The 20,605-nt window shown below is 48.5% G+C and overlaps 9 protein-coding genes across 9 annotated transcripts; 5 read left to right on the top strand and 4 right to left on the bottom strand.

Annotated features, from left to right (window-relative positions):
- Window positions 1–148: 148 nt before the first annotated feature.
- Window positions 149–738, top strand: CTRU02_214019 (uncharacterized protein; the record flags this gene model as incomplete). Its single annotated transcript, XM_036724576.1, has 2 exons — window positions 149–252; window positions 366–738. The coding sequence occupies 2 exons, from the start codon at window positions 149–151 to the stop codon at window positions 736–738; spliced, it is 477 nt and encodes a 158-aa protein (XP_036583695.1).
- Window positions 739–1,196: 458 nt separating this feature from the next.
- CTRU02_214020 (Ferric/cupric reductase transmembrane component 2-like protein 3) lies at window positions 1,197–3,161 on the bottom strand (the record flags this gene model as incomplete). Its single annotated transcript, XM_036724577.1, has 4 exons — window positions 1,197–1,621; window positions 1,685–2,559; window positions 2,663–2,824; window positions 2,875–3,161. 4 exons carry the CDS (start codon window positions 3,159–3,161, stop codon window positions 1,197–1,199), a joined length of 1,749 nt encoding a protein of 582 aa, XP_036583696.1.
- Window positions 3,162–4,290: 1,129 nt separating this feature from the next.
- Window positions 4,291–6,246, bottom strand: CTRU02_214021 (transporter C1039.04-like protein 1; the record flags this gene model as incomplete). Its single annotated transcript, XM_036724578.1, has 6 exons — window positions 4,291–4,551; window positions 4,618–4,787; window positions 4,856–5,631; window positions 5,755–5,839; window positions 5,901–6,028; window positions 6,107–6,246. The coding sequence occupies 6 exons, from the start codon at window positions 6,244–6,246 to the stop codon at window positions 4,291–4,293; spliced, it is 1,560 nt and encodes a 519-aa protein (XP_036583697.1).
- Window positions 6,247–7,570: 1,324 nt separating this feature from the next.
- Window positions 7,571–8,071, bottom strand: CTRU02_214022 (uncharacterized protein; the record flags this gene model as incomplete). Its single annotated transcript, XM_036724579.1, has 1 exon — window positions 7,571–8,071. The coding sequence occupies one exon, from the start codon at window positions 8,069–8,071 to the stop codon at window positions 7,571–7,573; it is 501 nt and encodes a 166-aa protein (XP_036583698.1).
- A 1,627-nt stretch (window positions 8,072–9,698) lies between these two features.
- CTRU02_214023 (amidohydrolase 3) lies at window positions 9,699–11,778 on the top strand (the record flags this gene model as incomplete). Its single annotated transcript, XM_036724580.1, has 3 exons — window positions 9,699–10,490; window positions 10,536–11,207; window positions 11,269–11,778. 3 exons carry the CDS (start codon window positions 9,699–9,701, stop codon window positions 11,776–11,778), a joined length of 1,974 nt encoding a protein of 657 aa, XP_036583699.1.
- A 1,119-nt stretch (window positions 11,779–12,897) lies between these two features.
- On the bottom strand, window positions 12,898–13,029 carry CTRU02_214024 (uncharacterized protein; the record flags this gene model as incomplete). The annotated part of the gene is made up of 1 exon (XM_036724581.1): window positions 12,898–13,029. One exon carries the CDS (start codon window positions 13,027–13,029, stop codon window positions 12,898–12,900), a length of 132 nt encoding a protein of 43 aa, XP_036583700.1.
- Window positions 13,030–17,527: 4,498 nt separating this feature from the next.
- CTRU02_214025 (uncharacterized protein) lies at window positions 17,528–17,896 on the top strand (the record flags this gene model as incomplete). The annotated part of the gene is made up of 1 exon (XM_036724582.1): window positions 17,528–17,896. The coding sequence occupies one exon, from the start codon at window positions 17,528–17,530 to the stop codon at window positions 17,894–17,896; it is 369 nt and encodes a 122-aa protein (XP_036583701.1).
- Window positions 17,897–17,959: 63 nt separating this feature from the next.
- On the top strand, window positions 17,960–18,579 carry CTRU02_214026 (uncharacterized protein; the record flags this gene model as incomplete). Its single annotated transcript, XM_036724583.1, has 2 exons — window positions 17,960–18,199; window positions 18,517–18,579. 2 exons carry the CDS (start codon window positions 17,960–17,962, stop codon window positions 18,577–18,579), a joined length of 303 nt encoding a protein of 100 aa, XP_036583702.1.
- Window positions 18,580–19,652: 1,073 nt separating this feature from the next.
- Window positions 19,653–20,591, top strand: CTRU02_214027 (nad dependent epimerase dehydratase; the record flags this gene model as incomplete). The annotated part of the gene is made up of 3 exons (XM_036724584.1): window positions 19,653–19,815; window positions 19,907–20,269; window positions 20,323–20,591. 3 exons carry the CDS (start codon window positions 19,653–19,655, stop codon window positions 20,589–20,591), a joined length of 795 nt encoding a protein of 264 aa, XP_036583703.1.
- Between the last annotated feature and the right edge of the window lie 14 nt (window positions 20,592–20,605).

The following is a 20,605-nucleotide window of genomic DNA, read 5'->3' on the forward strand; positions in this document are numbered from 1 at the left end:
GATACAAACACATTGTGAAAACACACCCTGAGCCGAACTAGTACTACTCTGCACACCTCTTTTTATCAAATTACAACCTTGTCGTAAGTCTTCACAGAGATACGACACTTTAAGCAGTAGTCTCATTGACAAAGAGGCAAAGTTCATCATGGCATCCTCCCAAACTCAAGAAGGAAGACCTCCCTACCCGCCTTTTACGGAGGAGACGGCTCGAATTAAGGTCAAGGCAGCACAGGACGCCTGGAACACAAGGTAAGCCAACTGCCAGTGTCGCTTTGCTTCAAGAGATGCATTCTCTGCTCGCAATGATTGACAAGAGTGTCTTCACTGTGCCGTAAATATGCTAACCAATGAAAAAACATCAGAGACCCTCACAAGGTCAAGCTCGCCTATACCCCAGACAGCATCTGGCGTAACCGCTCCACGTTTCTCCAGGGTCGCGACGAGATCGCCAAGTTCCTGACGGAGAAGTGGAGCGTCGAGGACGGGTACCAGCTGCGAAAGGAGCTGTTCGCCTTTACGGACAACAAGATCGCCGTGCAGTTCTGGTACGAGTGGTTTGACAAGTCGGGACAGTGGTGGAGGACCTACGGCCTCGAGGACTGGACCTATGCTGAAAACGGCCTGATGCGCAAGCGCCATATGAGTGGTAACGACGTCAAGATCTCGGAAGAGGAGCGATGGTTCAAAGACGGGGTCGACGTCAACACTGTCGATATCTCGGAGAAGCACTGGTAGAGGATACGACTGTTTAACCTTCTCTCCCCTCTGTAGAAAGACGCTTTGCATATAACCACGGATAGAAAGAAAAAAGAGTTATGATAAGATAATCGAGTGTTTTTTGTTGAAAAATTCAATGCTGCAGCTAGCAACGCGGTAGTCCAAGCCACAACCGCTGGGATGGAAGGTTGCATTGGTGTAGATCAAATCCACCATCACAAGCTACTTCTGAGATTCGACAAGCCTGGATGCTCTCAAACCCTGGCCTGGCACCAAAATTCTATTGACCCAAGGGCTCCTCGTTCTTGCATGTAAGAGCCATGGGATCTCTAGACCCTAAGTCCGCGGCAACGCCTCTGTAAGCAATCTCCAGAAACATACGAGATGCACGCAGTAAGCGTCAGGGAGCGCTGAAGGAGGGTATCGTGATAATCAATTGTAGCTAACCTAAACTATTTCTTCCAAAAGAAAAGCGCTTACCACCCAAATTGCTCGCAATGGAGATCCACAGAGGGCCCTGTGGCGCGGATTTCCCTAGCGACATTGTTTCTCAACTCCTGCATTAGTCTCTGGGGGCCGCAACCCATAACAATAACTCGCTGAGTTGGAGTCGATTCTTCGACCGCATGACGAATCACGGCTGCAACATCCGGACGCCCGTAGTTAAGCGACGGGCTAAAAGTGTTTTGCACATCTGACTCCTTAAACCGAAGCGCCTCGGTATCGGAATCGCTGAGCCTTGAAGAACGGCGTCCTTCAGTTGAGCCAGGTTGGCCCTCGTCTTGCGTGTGTGGCCTGTCGCGGCTGGATGACAAAGGTTCATCGGTGATAAAGAGGGATACGGAGAAGTTAGGGTGTTGTAGGAGCCTCTGTAAGTGGGTAGAGAACCAGCTAAGAACGGCTGTTCTCAAATCAGCCATGTTTCGTTTGCAGGGTTTTGGGACAGGTCAGGAATCGCTCTTACCGGATTTCTTTACTGCCCACACCATGACTACCTTCTGTTCGGATCCCGATCTCATTCTTGCGAGGATATTCAATGCGACGCCCACCGTGAAACTAGCTCCGCTACCGCCTGCTATCAACACGATGCGGTTGTAGCTTGTTAGATCGGGCAAATATCCGTACGGCCCCTGTACTGAGGCCGACAGATCTGCACCGGGATTCTTTGAGGCAAACTCGTGTAGGTCGCGGGTGAATCCATCATGCGCTGATACCACAAACTCTAGAGGCTCGACCGCGGATATGGTGAAAGGGTGCGTTTCCAAGAGTCGAATGCGAGGAATCCAGAGATACGCATGCTCTCCAGAGCGGGCAGTAGAGGGGCATTTCTTGAAAACGATCTTTGTCGCGCCGTTCGGTAACGGATAAACAGTCGCTGTGTTGTTGACGCTATTGACACCGAGACGAGTAAGGCGAACGGCGTGGTCGAGAACCCACATGCCACCGGCCACGGCAACTGCATATGCCACGTTTTCGGCGACATCGGGGTGATGGAGGCCAATAAAGATCAGTGAAAGTATGAAGAACAAGACATGGAGGATATAGAATAGCTCGTAATGTTTCCGGCTGAGTATTACAGCAACGATGACCATGCTGAGAAGCATGAAACCGGCGACAATGCCATAAATCTCGTCCAATACCTGGAGGCGAATTGCGTTGTTCTGCTGGATGAAAAAGGATGAGTAGCAAGCGCCATGTATGATGGTGTGTACCACGATTGTGATTCCGGCGATACCGTGAAGGAACTTTAGCCTTTCATATGACCAGGCTGTAAGGTATGCGAGAGGGGTGTTCCGGAGACTAAGAAAGACGGTGAAGCATATATTTGCCAGAGCAAGCCTGAAAATCAATCAATTAGCACAAAATCTGATAGCCCAGAAACGTGGAAGAAACACTTGGAGGAATTCAACCGGATGGGTCAAAAGGAGTAAGGTAGCCTTACCATCCTGTTCGAGCTGCGATCACGGACTGCATCGGCATGGCATCGTAATCCGAATGAATGAATATGAACAAGATATTCAAAGCCAGATATCCGGCGCTAATTAAAGCGTGGCCTACGGAGGTCATTTTCGGTCCGGTCCGGATAAGATATCTCTTGAAAAATCTGTAATGGTGTCAGCTGATAGCCCCAACATTCCGGAAATCGAGTCGAACCTGATCGGAATGGCGCATAGATTCACCAGCCTCGTCGGCAGGAATTTGCGAGATAAGTTTGCCATATAGAATATGACAAACAGGGCCATGACCCCGGCTAACGCTGCTGCGTAATAAGACATGGCCTCGTGGTCAGCCCTGGCGCGGGCCGCAAATAACATCATCAACTGGGCTGGGGAGGGCTGAGTGGGCGGCACATTATCACCAGGCAAACCTGTCGGCTGGGGAACAGCTGTTGTGGTGCTGGTGAGAGCCGTCGATGTAGTGTAAACAACCCGGGAATACATCGTAGGCAGGGGGAGGTTTTGGTGATGGAGAGGATTCGTTCAAAGCGTTAGCGAAGGGTATGAGGAGTGCGCGTATGTGAAGTGTCTTTAGCTTGCTCGATAAAATCAGTTTAGAAGCAGGAAGCAAACAGACAGAAAATGAAGGGGTATCAAGCAACTGATTGTGGCAGCGTGTCTTATTCGTTGTCGACTCGGTGTTCTGGAACGAGGACTTTGGGGAGGTCTTTAAGTGACAGCATCTTCAAGATGTTTATCAATAGTTGATATGATTACTGAACTAATTAATATCAAGGTTTCTTTGAATTGGAACGCGAACATGAATCGTTTTCAAGGCACAATTTCACGATACTTTCTTGGTCACTATAGGGTTTACGACTTTACTGTGGCTTATCATGTACCCTAGCGAAAGCACGTCTTGGAACATAGCCAGGGTCCTGTTGCGCAAGATCCTTAGAACTCGATTGAACGCGTACGCGTGCTGATCCCTCCACTTGTGATTGCCATGAGACAGCTGCGGGTACAACGCAACTTTAGTTATCCTTCTCAAGCTTTTTACATCCGAGTTCCGATGCCGCGCGCGTTAACTGACTAAGCTCTGGTTTTACACTGGGCTGGTTTTCTTGGCCTGTAACCACATTTCCTGTAATTCGGTCTTGGCGTCACATCAATCTGTCCGTCAAAGCTTAGGTCAATGTGCGCACCATATGCTCTAGTAAATCATCTTCCTGGTGAGCAGGGATCTCCTGGCATGACTAACAAAATAAGATTATGTTAGGGCAGAATCTAGCAGATTCTTAAAAGATTTACCTGTCATCTAAGGCAAGATATCTCATACCCACCGACTTTTTCTTGGTACATAGTTGAGATAGTCAATTAAATTAGCGTTTGGCTATGGGCAGTGTTGCTCAGGCGGCCTCTTCCACTCCACGCAAATGGTTTGTCCCTATCTCAGTGCGCTAACCCTACAAGTCTGCCTTGTTTTGTTTAATTTTTTTTTAATTCTTCACCAGAAAAAAAAACAGTAGAGTAAAATAATAGACTGCGTGGATTCGTCAGGCCACAACGTTCACAGTGGTTCATCACCAATGTTGTATCAGCAAACTAAACACTATGTAACATACACCAATTATCATGTCCTCCAGCGGAAACCGGGGTGCTTCCAGTCAAGGTCAGATATTTCCTTCGCACTGAGACCTGCTAACTCAGCATCAATGTCGCGCTGATCCCTCTTTTTATTATCCCACTTCATCCAAAACCAGCCGCCAAGTGATATGAGAAGCATCATGCAAGCGGCACCAAGATTTAACCCATTGCCAATCTTGAAATCTGGCGCATCTGATGAAATATAGCTCCAGGTAGACACGAGTCCACCCACGTTGCCCAACATAACCTAGATCTCCATTTTTAGGCCTGCGGCTCCAAGAAACCCCCCAATAGAGCAGGAGAGATGACTCACGTTTAAGCCTATGGCACTGCTCCGTGCTGTATCGCTAACCACATTGGCGCTGATCTGCGCGTTAGACATTGTGCCCAGAACCATGGCAGTGCTGGCAATGAGGAAGGTTGCAGCGTATCGAACTCTGGCTATGCCTGAGACCAGGAACATGATGTAACCGATTATCATTACTAGCGACAGTCCGTCAGTCTCAAACATGGAAAATCTTTCTGCAACACCTTTGTAACGAGAGACATACATGGAGCGCTCAACGCGATAAGTACCTGTCTGCGATCAAGATACCAGCTCAGTGCTGGAAACCCCAGTACAAACAAGGCTCCTACTGCGTAAGGAGGCACGCTGTAAAGCTGCTGTTGAACAATGCTGTAGCTCGGGTAGATTGAGCGCACAATCATTGGCAGAAAGAACGCGAGCCCTTGTACGCTGATATTGTTGAACAGGAAAATGACGGCAATTTGAATGGTGACAGGGCTCGTCATACCGCGTACGAGCTTAGTGCGGTCCATGCCGTCGAGGATCTCCGTGGCTCCCACACGCTCTGACTTTAGACGAGCAGTACAGAGTTCCTTCTCCTCCTGCGTTAGCCAGCGCGCCGTTTCTGGACGATCCGTCAGCGTGAAAAATGAGATGGCAGCTAGGCCTATAGTAATTATGCCCTCTACAGCAAATATCATTCTCCATTCACGGAGGGAGCCGAAACTATCCATGGTAAGGATGGCTGAGGCGAGAAGTCCGCCGAGGGCGCCAGCCAGAGGGGCTGCAACCAAGCAGAGTGAAAGGCGGAATGTGAGCTCGGCACGCTGATACCACCTTGACAGGTAGTACGAGATCCCAGGCAACACCCCGGCTTCGAAAATCCCCAAAAGAAATCGCACACCTCGCATAGCAGCCTGAGTCTGGACTAGAGCGGTGGCAACAGAGGCAATGCCAAAGATAAGAGATGTGAGGGGAAGGAACCAGCCAGGTCCCATCCACTTGCAACATATGTTTGCAGGTATCTCGAAAATGATGTACCTGGAATGTGTCAGGTTGGACAAGGTCAATGTCTAAGTTGGTAGTGTTCTCGAAAATATAACGAATGGAGGGGGGAAGGGTTTTGGGTTATGTCAGTGAGGATTCCAGTGTAGGCATACATACGAGATGTAAAAGAAAGAAAGAATGATATTGTAGTCGTAACCTTGAAGCCCTAGGTCTTCTTCCAAGCCGGCAATTCGAGCATTGCCTTGTGAATTGTCAGTACAGGACCCAAGAAGGAATCATGCGAGGGTTTCGATACAACATACCAATGTTCGCTCGGTCAATGAAACAGAAAAGATAAAGAAGAGCAACAGTTGGAATTATGTAGAGATCGAGCTTCCATCTGAGCTTGCGAACGGCTTCCTTGTCGAACTCGACAATAGCGTTGCCATAGCTGTGGGCATGTCAGCAGTTTCTTTCTTCCTGCTGTAAACATTTTAGGTCTGTGTTGTTTGCAAAACTTTTTACTTACGTATCAGTAGCCAACTGACTCTCACCGGCCGCATTGTGAATGTTACCTATAGATCCTTTCCCATCCACATGATCGGATGTCGCCACACTGTTCTCGACTTCCATGCTAGTTGGAGCAGCTTTGTCGCCTATGTCGTACATATTGACGGCCTCTGGGGTTATGAAGCACTGGCCGTAAATAATTGATGATCAAGAAAATGTTTACATGTTTACCCCGTTGAGATTGTGCATATGTGCGCATTTGTAGTCAGGACGTCGGAGATTACGGAAGACGCTGCCAAGAGGACTCAAGCTAGGCAGATACCGATGCACTGCTTCCGAGTGCATGAAAACAATAGTAGAGACGCAACTCTTCCGAGGGAAAGGGATACAAAAAAGCATTCCGAAACTCAATGTAGAATACGCTGGTTACACAAATCGGGGCCCCGGGCGGAATGTCCTGACGGGCCGCTGACTAAAGTGAGCATTGGGCAGAGTTCCCTAAGCCAAGGTCTTGATCTATCTCTGTAGAATTTGATCCTTGAGCATATGACCGCCTGACTGCACCTTACTTAGATTCGTAATCCATCCTTTTTCTTTCGCAAATGAGTCGTGGCACAGGCCCGCGCCCCTGTAATGTGTCGTCCCATCAAGGTTTAACGACAGGCATTCCCTTAGAGTTTTCGACTTTACCGATCGAGCTATACTACCCGCCGCTAAGCTATTTCAGCTGAAGTAGGCCTCTTTGATACAGGTCTATAAACTCTTGCCTCACAGCCGTGTTCCGGCAATCCGGTCTCCGATTTCCGCCAGTATCAGCAACTGAGGCAAGGTCCTTCAAGGTCGGCTCTCCGAGTTCCGTTAGCCAGGGCGGGCTTCTGGCAGAGTCGAAGACGTCGACGCAGCCCCTAATTTCAGATTACAGAGACCTAGCACCTTGTCTGCTGAAGTGTCTTTGTAGATACGTCCAACCCATTGGATAATTCGTGTTGCTTTCCTCTCCCTGGAACCCTAGATTCCGATATCATTCTGCGGTGAGGCAAGAGACACGCGATATTGGGCGTGAACTTCCAAAGTGGTTAAATTTGCCATAGCAATGCACCTGACCTCTCATACGGTTATTTTCACACGTCACAACGTTCGCGAGACAGATGACATCTCAAGCATTTAGCTGACTCCCTACTTTATTTGATTTCTTTCCGGAGAAACGTAGAACGCTTTGAAGCCGCATTAGGTGACCGAATTAAGAGATTGGAGGCCGTGGTAGCTTGTATTGGCTGTTTTCATTTCACATTTCAAACTGCATTAAAGAACCGTTACATGGTGGTTTATTGAAGAGCTGCCAAGTATCCTTAATCATCCGATCTAAAAATTGTCTATTTACAAATCATGACTATCTTCATGGAGCTTATCGTTTGCGTTTGATGAGTTGTGCTGGCGGTAGGACTTGCTCCCAAACCCCTGACGGCGGTCTTGTGGATCAAGCTCAAATCAGCTCCAGAGGGTTGGTCCTGTTGGCAGGCGGCGCAACTTGCAGAGCATCCCAATGCTCGGCGATGCAGCTTCCCTCAAAACGCCATATATCAACCGCTACAGTGTAACGTCCCATGTTCGGTCCCTCGACCTTGACATGGCTCCAACCCACATTGTCCGCGAAGCCGGTGTTTGTGATGGTGACGTTCCATTCAGCGATGCGTGGCGCAACCCACTCCAAGCTAGCTTCGCGGTCACCATTCACGTTCGGGTTGTGATTGATGGCGTTCAAGAGGATATGCTCTCTTCCAGCGCGGAAGACGTCCTTTTCGATGTAAAACTTGCGTAGGAAGTTGTTGAAGATTATGGACTGCTCGGCAGAGGAGACAGGGTACCCAGGGTTGCAAGTGAAGGATGGGACAGTCGTAGAGCCAGCAGTGTCGTTCTGAGCGAAGACAGCCGGCGCTGAAAGAATGTTCAGGGCAGCGAGCGCGGAGAGCTTGGAGAACTGCATGTTGGCAAGGGATTGGTGTGTACCTGAGTATTTTCTGAGAAAACGAAGGTTATATGTAACAACAAGATGAGGATTGAATGATGGAAGGCGTTTAAGTAAAATATCTCTGATGGAAGGAGGTAGGATTGAGTATTTATCTTCTAGCCCGTCAAGTCTAATTTCGGTGTTGATCGAAAGTGTCTCTCCTCTGCGCCTCACGTCCAGTGTCTTATCAGTCATCTCGTTCACTGGTTTGTAAGAATCAGCCATGGATTATTAGGAAGCTTGATAATCAAGAAATTTTTGATTGCTGTTGTCATGCGATCTCAGAGTGAAGCAGTTAGGTTTTGATTGTTCATGTCCTAGGGAGCCTAGCCAGCGTATCGACAATCTGGCCTAGCGGTGCTAACGAACAGTTTAGGTCTAACAAGATGTATATTATCTAATCTACCGTTCTTTCCATGACTTGTAAAGCCCTCCTACGCTGCCTGAATGAACAAATGACCGAAAGATGGTGGCATCACCGGAGTTGACTCGCGAGAACCCCAGCCCTACTTGCTGTCAACAAGCCCCTAAATGCGTTTAGAAAGCAGCATCCACCTAAATGGGTGATTAAAGTTTGTATGTGGATGCCACCTATCTATCAAATCTATGTTCAGACTAGGATCGTTGCAACTATTGTTCTCTCATGTTGCCCCTTGTTATCCAGACTAAGCTAGACCTTCTAGATACACAACATAGCCTAGCTTCTTTATCGACCGGAGATGACACATTCGATCCCAAAGGTAACGGCGAGTCCGGTCCGTTCGGAGCGGCGCAGCGATAATCGTACTGGCTGTGCAATGCATACGTGGGCAGAGTACAGATAGGTTTAGGTTTATACTCTATTTAAGGCCAGAGTGGGGCATTCTGTTGACTACAGACCAAGGCTAACAATCCCTATCCTCTTCAATCTCCACTCTTCCCACTACACAAGCCGATTTCCCAAGTATCTGATTCGACAACCATCTCTGGGCATTTTCAGGTGATGAAGCCTACTGTGGGCGCAGTCCCATTTAGCGTCAGTGTGTACCGGTGGGATACCGCGCGGAAGTGTTCCCGTGGTGATTACAGGTAAGCACATTTATTTCTTGGTTGCAATGCTTGCATATTGAATGTTCAATTCATTTCCGGTCCCATGTGAAGTAGCAAGTTGATGTAGTGCTTCACAACCTTGCACTTGCTCGTAGTCGACTTACATTCATCTCCTCGCTTTTGAAATTACCCCCTTACAAATTGATAAACTGGTGTTTATTTGATGACTTGAAATAAGTGCCGCGCGGTTGATGTACATAATGTTGAATTTATTTAAAGTTTTCTCCTTTCAGCGATGGTCTCAAATCATCTGATACAACGACTTAGCGTACCTAGACGAGCTGAACGGAACTCGGAACGATTTGTCGCTTGCACCTGACTCCAGTCATCATTGTGCGAATGTAAGACACCCTGTCGTACGTTTCTTACATTGGCTTCACGATTAAAGAGTTAAAACCAGACATCTTACTCAAACTTTTATTCTAAACCACCTATCCCTATCACCGGACATCAAGTAAAGTCGTCTTCATTCTTTATCAAGCTTTCTACCGTCATTCTTACGAAACCCTACTCAATGGCGCCGTATTCTCTGCTTTTCAGAGCCAAGGTAGTGATCTTTGCTTTGGTGCCGTCTGTCTTGTCTGCTTCCGTACCTCCCGGTAGCGTGGCCGATTTTGTGTTTCAAAATGGGTCCATCTACACTCTCGACGAACATTCGAACCGAGTCAGTACTCTTGCTGTCAAAGATGGAATAATCATTTATGCCGGCAATGATACAGCCCCCAAGGACCTCATCGGTAACTCAACCCAAGTCTTGGACTTGGGTGGTCGCATGGCAATGCCTGGCTTGGTCGACACTCACTTGCACGCCCTCCAAGCTGGGCAAAACATGCTCAGATGCAACTTCAACTACCAGCGCCTGAACAAACAGCAAGTCCTGGATCATCTGCAAACCTGCCTCGACAGTGACCCGAGCGCTGCACCAGATGCCTGGCTCGATGCCGTCAACCTCAATTATATGGCTTTGACTGCTGGCGGGGAAAGTCTCAGCAAGTTGGACCTGGACCCTTTGAGTGCCACCCGCCCCATTTCACTTCGGTCCAACGATTTCCATACCTTCGTCCTGAACACCCCCGCGCTTGCATTTTCCAACATCACGAGCACGACTCCCTTTCCACCTGGCGGAACCATCGAATACCTTCCCGGAACTCGAGAACCGTCCGGAATCCTTCTGGACGGTGCCAATATCCTGATCGGCGGCCCCCCGCGGCCAACTGACGAAGAGAATGCTGAAGCTGCCCGGGCCGCACTCCAAGTTCTCCGCGAAAACGGCATTACGACCTGGCAAGATGCCTTGGCGACCGAAGTGAATTGGGGGCCTTTCTACGAACCATGACGGATTGTACAACAGTCCGGTGGTTTGAGCTCGCGTGGTTACTTTGATTACCGAATCCAGCCTCCGGCCAACCTCGAAGCAGTCGACGCTTTGGTTTCCGAGACTGTAGCACTTCTTGCATCTAGAAACGACAACTCCACCATCACTCGTGTGCCGACGCTGAAGTGGCAGGCAATTAAAGCTCTTGTCGATGGTGTCCCCGTCTTCTCTGCAAGAACTGCCGCCCTCACGGAACCGTACTTGATTCCTGTCGCAAATGGTACCAACGGTACCCAGGTATGGGGTCCGGATCCCGGTCCGTTGCCTGCGCCGTACTGGAACGCTGAGGTTCTCGCCAAAACGCTAGAAGGCTTTTTCTTGAACGATGTGGATGCCCAGTTGCACGTCACCGGCGACCATGCCGTGCACATCAGCTTGGATGCAGCAGAGGCCCACCTTAGAGCCCACCCCAACCGACGTGAGATCCGCCTCGCCCTCGCTCACTGCACCCTGACGTTGGAGGAGGACTGGCCTCGTTTCGCCCAACTGGGTGTTGACGGCGTGTTCAGCCATCAATGGTCTCAGCCCTCTCCCATGTGGCTCCCGGACACCTTCAACAGCTTCGGCCCGGATCGGTTGGATAATGTCGACGCGTATGCTGAAATCCAGGACGCCGGACGCCCTGCAGTTTATGGAAGTGACTGGCCTGTAAGCTTACATACGAAACCCCGGTCTACTTTTCCCTTTCCAAGAAACTAAACATGACTAGGTTGATCCTCTTGACGTCTGGCTTGCTTTGAAAGCAGGTGTCACCCGAAGTGGCGACCCCGAGAACATCAACTCGCCCGCGTCTATTGGAGAAGCCTTTAGGGGTACATTCCCAGGCCGTGGGATCTCCCGCGAAGCCGCGCTCCGTGCTCACACGATCAATGGAGCCAGATTCCTGCGCGCCGATAGCCATTTCGGTTCCTTGGAGGTAGGCAAGTTGGCAGACATCATCGTAATCGAGAACAACTTCTTCGAGGTCCCCGACGAGACTTTGGGGCGGAACCGGGTGCTGTTCACCATGGTCGGTGGCGAAGTCGTCTATGTCGAGGACGGGGCTCAGCGCAGCTTTGCGGCTGGCATCACCCCCAAGTTCCCTAATAACAACACGGTTGCTCTGAAAATGGCGCGCAGAAACTTGGGTGGTGACTTGAGGCATTTGGATGCTGCAGGACGCGCTGATGTCGCCAAGCTGAGAAAGAGGGGAGATTGTGGATCTGGCCATGCCCACTGAGACCGAACCAAGGAAACAGAGACAGTAAATAGTCTAGCACTGCAGATTTAATGATCTTTTCTAGCAGGTCCCAGAACTTTGAGAAAAGCTTGTAAATACTTTGAGCTCGGCCGGATATCATTAATCAAATCTTTGCTTGCGGCATACAATGGGATGACTACAAATCTCGTCGTCAAATAACAACTAGCACATCTGTATATTGGAATTAGAGCAAACGCATGATGAGACTTGGAGAGGCTGTACCAAACAAGGGGAAATAAGTGAGAAAGCTGTTAAAGGTTGTTTCTTCTAGTACGTGCAAAAGGCTTACATTATTAACGTATGTGTTCGCGTCCTGGGTGCTATTTTTGGGTAGCCTAAGCACCTTCAACCTACGTCGCCGCAATTGCCACAAGAGTGATCGCCGATTATGGTGCCGGTTGGCATGGTAGCCCTGGCAGCCGGGGTCGTGCCGGAAGAGGATCCCCTTTGTTTTTATTTTCTCAATGACTTGTGATCTGCTGCTTTGGTTGAACAGTCTGAAGGGCGTAACCTCCACTACGAACGAGATTACCCAAGAGACTTCGTTTATGACGGAGTTCGGCCCCAGCCGGGACTTTCTGGCGCGGATAGGGCTCTGTCCTGTTTGGGCAAGTATCTCGTCTTCGATTGGCGTGGCGGGGTCTAGGATATCCCTTACCTATACTACGAAGTTTTGTCGGACAACGGGGCACGACGCGGTGAACCCTTTTGAAGGGGTCTCCGCCTTGTAGGCCCCCAGGTAATCCGCTAGTGCCTGCTTGTCTACGAGGAGGTGCTGCTGGACCTGATTGTTGCGTAGGCTTTAGGGAAAATCATGTGCTGGCGTGGTAGATGTCGGAGACACCCGCCAGCTCTATGCCGAAGGTCTGGCAGACCGTGCGGCTTACAGCGAACGGAGCAATCCTTCGGGCGGTTGAAGGAGTGTCGACTGTGGCTGAGGCCGCAATGGTAGCCTAGCTCCGGGCTTCGGTTGAGCCTGTTTCGGACTTGATGAGTGTCCTGAGGGCTTGGATCTTACGCAGCTAGTGGCTTCTTTCGCAATCTGTTTTCTATGGCCGTTGAAGCTATCGACGACGCTGTTAACAGGCTGGGCGATGGTCAGAAAGACTTCTTCTCGCGCCTCATACTTTCTGGCTTCTTCGTCAAGAGCTGACAAGACGGATCCTGTGGCGGGCCCCCTCGCAGCTGTGTGGGAGAACGTAGGCCTCTCTGCCGTCGGAGGGACGTCATTAGCGGCGTCAGCAGGCTGACTTCCCACGAGACTGGGCCGAGTTGGCTGTGTTTCGGTGTTGCGGCGGCGTACAGCCCTTGGAGTAGGAGTTGGCCCTGGAGGTAGCTAAGATCTCTGGTCAGGGCCGGCGGTGGCTGTCAAGTCATCACGAAAGGGCTCCTGAGACGGGAGGTGAAAGGTTTTGAGCTGTCAAGGTTTATAGTGAGAGACAACCTGTTTCACTAACAGGAGATGTCCAGAAAATTTAGGCTAGAGGGAAGTTCGCAACTGATCACCGTGTGAGCTTGGACGGGTCGATTATACCAGCAAGACCAACATAGCCCACCAGCAAGATTCACTTAACGTCCAACCACAACTTCTGTTAGCAGATATCTCACTGCCAGAGGGCTGGACGTGACAAATAAAGGCTAGAGGGGCACTGAAATTTGTGACACTAGTAAAATAAGTGGACAAATTTGGTCTATTCATATATGTATGATAAACACGCTTATTGAATCCACATATTGTGAATGTTCACTCATACGACGTATACGACAGTACTACGTCCTGCTTGCCTAGTTGCAGCTGCCGGGCTGGCCACTCATAACTTGTCCGGAGCAGACTCGTTGCCCACCGCAGCCCTATAATAGTAAGGTTTAAGTATGTAAAGTAGAATTCAGGGTGTAGATCAGAGTGTAGACCAACACTAGTACAATCGCAATACTGGAATGAATTAGTCACTTTGTAATTATTGAAAATTGAAATACTTACACAGCCAAGATTACTGGTAGAACAACATGACCGAGGAGCAGCTTGACGGGGCGTTGGGGGTTCACGTAAGGCGCGTGAGCCGACGTCAGGGGCAGCCAAAACGGGCGCTAAACAGAGAAAAAGATAAAAAAACCGCATTGTACTGGAATTTTATACTGTACTTTGGTACCAGACAAGATTGGGTTAAAGAAGGGAATCGAGGATTTTATAAAAAACACCGATTTTTGTTGGCATAGTCTAATCATAGAAATGGGTACAGATTGTAAGTTTCTTGTTAGTAATCATAGATGGATGTCAAATATGAATAAAGTTTTTTGCTCATTACTGTAAGTAGTTTTAGATTGATACCTTGATATAACTGAGTTAAATTAAAACTGTGCGATCAGTAATCCAACTTTTACAACGACAATAAACTTTGAACCAGAACAGATATCCAGACTCTTAAGACCCGTAATGGATTACTAATATGCTGATCATATATCAGAAAAGAACATGTGTAACTGGGGAATGGCAAAGTGTATTGGAAGGTGCGGCAAATTGATAGTGACGACGTAGCACTAGACATGTTATTCATAGAGCCAGTTTTGCTTGGCAGAAGCAAGGCTAATAAAACGTAGTCTCATTACGACGCCAGGTCTGACTTCTTCCTAGAGAAATTATTCAAATCCTAAAGCATAAGACTTTGCAATTCCATAGGTCATTTTCAGGGGTCGGTCATGTAGTAGCTTGGAGTTCGGTCTTCCGGACGAACATTGTGCCTTTTGGCCCGTTAGCTCAACGGTAGTGCCACAGAGATTCAGGATTCAAACAGATCACTAAGAGCATAGCGCATGTAAATGAAATAATATTTTGCGATATGAGCTGTCGTTATAATCATATAGCCCACAGTAACTAACTGGTAACTGTGGGTCCGCTATTATCACCACATAAAGCTTTGTATACTACTAATAAGGTATGACTGCGCAAATTATCTCTCTCCACTTAGAATTATTCTTCTGGACCGCTTGTTAGGACTCCCCTATTACTCTTGTTGTCAACGGCATGCGCTCCTCCAGGGTAATTTAGACCAATGAGCAATACTTCGTAGAGGCATTGAAGACACAATCGGCTATCAGCAACAATGATGGTTTGTATATATTAAGAGCGTCGCATGTTCAGTCTTGGTAAACTTCAGACAAAGTATAATTACAGTAATCTAGAGCCAAGGGTACCAGTGTCATCAAATGCTTAACAGGAAGAGCCACTTTTTGGCTCACCACAGACATTACTCATAGTGGTGACGGGTGTCAAAAAACCAGGACCCTAAGAAACCCCCATTTCTTCCTTCTCCTTCCTCAGTTCTCTCTTCCTCTCGCTGCTTAATAGGGCGGCTTAACAACATATTTACGTAGTAAGTTGTTTGGTTGTTCGTCTGCTTCACGTGCTGTGCAAGTGCATTTTGTAAGGCAAGTCGAGACGAGTGTCCTTTATCTATTGGGCTCTGGGAAAATTTCTCCATAGTCTCTCTTCTTCCTATTCCTTTTAGATTGTCTTACTTACCTTCTAACTTCTCTACTGCTACTGGAACCAGGTGACTTTACGTACTTTGCTCTACGTGCACTTCATCTAGTCTCCTATTTTAGCTTGTGTCTACCTGACTGCTTTAACCTATAGCGTTCCTGGAGAATGAGAACGCGCGTGCTCCTAAGACCGAGAAAAAAACATAATTATCTTGGATGTTATGACAAACCCATGCGGACTTCGGTAGTCGAACGTGGTCTGTTCTCATCTGCGTTTCAGGTATGATCACTAATCGTATTGATGGGCAGCGGATGACAGGGCCATAATAGGGCATGGCATAAAGCGACTATTGCTGTACCGAATGTACTGGGACAGGCCTGACACATGTCACTTCCTGATACCCATACTAGACGTCACCATACCACTTTGACTTAACAGCCTTCTAAGAAAGCGCAAAAGCTTAATGTGATAACATTCTCATGAATAGAGCATCTAAAATCAGAGTGAGGTAGGTAAGTCAGGCCTCCCGACGTATTAATTGTAATGGATTCGAGGTCTAGCTTTTACGGCCTAACAAATGTAATACATACGAGGAACCGTTCCGACACCCCGTATTCAGATCGGTCTTAAAACTTTCTTACGTAAATGAACTTTCGGCTGTAGACCGCCCTCTGTACGTAGGCCTGCCCTATTTGATCCGATTGGCGGATAGCACAGAAGACAATGTAGTCTGACACCAGTCCAACCCAAAAAGGAGAGGCACCATGGTGCCGATAACTACCTTTCACCAATCACAACGTATCATACTCTCTTGAAGCGCAATAATTGTCTTCTAGGAATCATTGTCTACCCGATGTTCAATCAAGAAATTTTGGGTCCAGCATCAGTAACATTTAGATCAGAGTTTCTGAAGTCCTTGCACAAACTTTGTGTTACGACCCGTAAACAAGGATAACAGCTGAAAGACCCACTTGGACGTCGGGCGGCTGTAACATGATTGATTGATTGATTGATTCCTACACGGTTATGAAGCCGCTCTTATGCTAGCAGCTATGCCCGGAAAGCGGGGTTTGGCAGACAGCCGAAGCATCGACGATAAACCGCGACGCCCCACTTCGCCCTGTTGTTGGATCAGGACCAGCTGTCCCCAAGCTCCCACTATGCTATCTATTCTTGTGTGTTTATGCCCTCTGTTGAAGATTGTTGTCCTCCTGCCTGCTCTCTCGCTTGGTGTTGCCTTCTAGAATCCTTCTTTCGCGTCCTCCTACTTCGGTTCTGTTGGTGCTAGGCACCATGTCTGGTTCTGTATACCTATAGTCTCCCCCCAGCCCTCAGCTTCGTCTCTTTATCTTGTCCGCATCCTCTCAGACTCGCATGTGCTATATCTCAGTTGAATCTGTAAATCTTTTTGTTGCCTCATGCTGGGTTCCTATGTGGCTCTATGTTTCCATCTTTCGACCACCACCTCCATCCACCGCCTGGAGTCGGACTCAATCCGCAAAACACAATGCTCCAACCGCTTCGATTCGTCCGATTACTAAGTATGAGAGCTCGTACACAGATTCCGCAGACATTGTCATACGTTGAAGGGGCGACAATCCTTCTTCGCGGAGGGGGCGACAGGGGACCAATCTGTCTGCAAACTGTAGTATTTTGTGGCATCGATCGTAGCATGCCTGGTGTCTGGTGCTTTCTCTATGCAGGAGGTGATACCGTTCTGTCGGGCTTGTCGTCGTTGTTGTCGCGGGACGTTGCAAACTTTGTCGGGGGTGATAGGCGACCCATAACCTATCGGTGGCTTGATTGATTGATTGATTGATTCCTACACGGTTATGAAGCCGCTCTTATGCTAGCAGCTATGCCCGGAAAGCGGGGTTTGGCAGACAGCCGAAGCATCGACGATAAACCGCGACGCCCCACTTCGCCCTGTTGTTGGATCAGGACCAGCTGTCCCCAAGCTCCCACTATGCTATCTATTCTTGTGTGTTTATGCCCTCTGTTGAAGATTGTTGTCCTCCTGCCTGCTCTCTCGCTTGGTGTTGCCTTCTAGAATCCTTCTTTCGCGTCCTCCTACTTCGGTTCTGTTGGTGCTAGGCACCATGTCTGGTTCTGTATACCTATAGTCTCCCCCCAGCCCTCAGCTTCGTCTCTTTATCTTGTCCGCATCCTCTCAGACTCGCATGTGCTATATCTCAGTTGAATCTGTAAATCTTTTTGTTGCCTCATGCTGGGTTCCTATGTGGCTCTATGTTTCCATCTTTCGACCACCACCTCCATCCACCGCCTGGAGTCGGACTCAATCCGCAAAACACAATGCTCCAACCGCTTCGATTCGTCCGATTACTAAGTATGAGAGCTCGTACACAGATTCCGCAGACATTGTCATACGTTGAAGGGGCGACAATCCTTCTTCGCGGAGGGGGCGACAGGGGACCAATCTGTCTGCAAACTGTAGTATTTTGTGGCATCGATCGTAGCATGCCTGGTGTCTGGTGCTTTCTCTATGCAGGAGGTGATACCGTTCTGTCGGGCTTGTCGTCGTTGTTGTCGCGGGACGTTGCAAACTTTGTCGGGGGTGATAGGCGACCCATAACCTATCGGTGGCTGTGGTGTTGATGTTTGTTTGGGCTTGGTCGTTGTGCTCACGTGATAGCCCGTGACTCAACCGCGGTGGTGTCGATGGTGTTGTCTATTGACGTGTCATACTTTGTGGCTTGCTCTCGAATTTTTCGTGGTCAGAGCCCGCCCGCGGCCACGAGCAGGCTCTTTGGGAGCAGAATCAATGCCGAGGATGACATTATGCCCAAAGTGACCTCTGAGAGCGCGAGCGGGCGTGGTTTGATCAATTTGATGCTGTTTTCAAAAATTTCGTTCTCGCTGTTGTTGATGTTTTTTTTTCAACCTATCGGTGGCTGTGGTGTTGATGTTTGTTTGGGCTTGGTCGTTGTGCTCACGTGATAGCCCGTGACTCAACCGCGGTGGTGTCGATGGTGTTGTCTATTGACGTGTCATACTTTGTGGCTTGCTCTCGAATTTTTCGTGGTCAGAGCCCGCCCGCGGCCACGAGCAGGCTCTTTGGGAGCAGAATCAATGCCGAGGATGACATTATGCCCAAAGTGACCTCTGAGAGCGCGAGCGGGCGTGGTTTGATCAATTTGATGCTGTTTTCAAAAATTTCGTTCTCGCTGTTGTTGATTGGGCGGCTGTAACAGGACATTTGTACTGCAGAATCACAGGAACAACAGGGATTCACTCGGAAACGGAAGAACTATGGTGCAAGTCACGTGACGATAAGATAAGAGATTAGATCCGTACGCCAAGAATACGGAGTCCGTCCTTGGCACATACGGGATCCGTATGAACGAGGAACGGACCCCGTCAGGATCAGGAACGGTAAAACAAACAAAGGGTACTGTTCGGACTTGTATATAGTATGACCTGAGCTCGACTCATAGTCAGACTTCCATAGCTCTTCAGCAATCAACTTTGTATTCATCCTCAGGATACTTTCAGCTTACCTTCACTGCGAATACTTGTTGAGCCTAAGATTGATCACCTTAGCCTCTGACTACCGATCTACGACACAGCCTACGACCTACGAACCAGACTTACGACACGACAATACTGTTTACTAGCGTCAATCCCCAACTTCTGTTAGCAGACCCTACTGTCGGATAGCTGACCGTAACACTTTGCTTCTGGGATGCCAAGCAAGTTTATGACTCTGATCAAGCCATCATAAAAATTCCATTTGCTGAAGCTTTATAGCAGAACTTTGCCTTTCCAGTAATTAGCTTTAAAAGCCTCCGCTTTGGTGGGTACGGCCCGTATGCTTTGCGGCGGGCGAATTTCCGAAAGCGACGGATTTGGCATTTTACCTCCGCTGGTTTTGATGCAATTCAATGACATTGATCGAAAGGTGGTCTACTCTGGTTGTTTGCTCCAAATGTCGTTGCATCTTGAACGGCATTATGGGAGCAATAGAGTCCATGAGTGGCTACTTGTGAAAAGTCCATACCAAGGTCTGCCATGCGCCTTACACGAGTAAGTAATCCCAAGTCTGATGTTCCCCTTCGCACATGTTTTGTTGGTAACTCTCTTGAGTCAAGATTGCACGATAGACGCCTTTGAGAGCCGTCACAGTTTGCATAGATAGAAGAACCGTTGCCTGTACATCTCACCTAAAATGAATGTCTCTATTTGTTCTACTGACCCTCGATATTCTCGTCTGCCAGATAAATCCAGCTGTGTTCGTATCCGTTATGTCTATCTCTACCAAGAGTGCGAAGTACCTATTTTAGCCGGCTTTGAGAGACCACGCAACCGCAGAAAGCCGCCAAGTTTGCGAACGAGATTGCCAAGAGAAGAGATAATGGGCGGAGCACCATCTATTCCCACAGATCCGTCGCGGAGGATCCAGGTCATTGGGGCTGGCTACTCGCGGACAGGGACCGTTTCCCTGCAACTTGCTCTAGAGAAACTCCTCAACGGCCCTGTGATGCATGGAGGAACACAGATACTGCGCCGAGAAGATGGTAAGTATAGCCAAGATGAAGTGTTTTTTTTTTTTTTTCCATTCCTAGAAAACCTGCTGATTAATCGTCATCTGACTCTATTCTGTACCAGCATACGTAAAGAAGCTGGTCCAAGCATACAGAGCCAGACATGAACGAAATCATACAAGGCTTCGCAATCTTTTAGACGAGGTTTTCACTGGTTTCGTGGGTTGTACTGATATTCCGCCGATTGACTTCATTCCTGAGTTGATGGAGCTGTACCCCGACGCAAAAGTTGTGTTGATCACGCGTGACCCAAAAAGGTGGGCAGCGAGCATCGAATGCGTGCGGAAGGAAGTATCAAAATGGTGGATACCATATTTGATGTGGCCCATTCCGGGCTGGCGATTTTTTCCAACCTTGCTTAAAGAGTTCGAAAAAACGGCCATTCGCATCATAGGGGCCTATCACGAGCACTCTGACCCCTCCCTGGGTAAGCTTCAAGCCTACGAAGTTTTGAAATGTCCATTAACAAATTTGAGACAGCGTTGCTTCATAATTGGAATCGTTCTGTGCAGGAACTGGTTCCGAAAGAAAAGCTTCTAATCTTTCGACTCGAAGAGGGATGGGATCCGCTTTGCAAATTCTTGAACGTAGACGTCCCGAATGAGCCTTTTCCGAACGCAAACGATTCCGCTGCATTGGAAAGGACGGCGCAAGAGATTACTACCAAAGTCCTGGTATTTTGGGGTATGGCTGTAGGGGCCACAAGCGCTGTCTCTTTCATCTTGTGGAATTTCTGGACGGCTAGATAAAGTATCTGATGGTA

The sequence above is a fragment of the Colletotrichum truncatum genome (assembly GCF_014235925.2).
Source record: "Colletotrichum truncatum strain CMES1059 chromosome Unknown Contig_0010, whole genome shotgun sequence".
NCBI classification, from domain to species: Eukaryota; Fungi; Ascomycota; class Sordariomycetes; order Glomerellales; family Glomerellaceae; genus Colletotrichum; species Colletotrichum truncatum.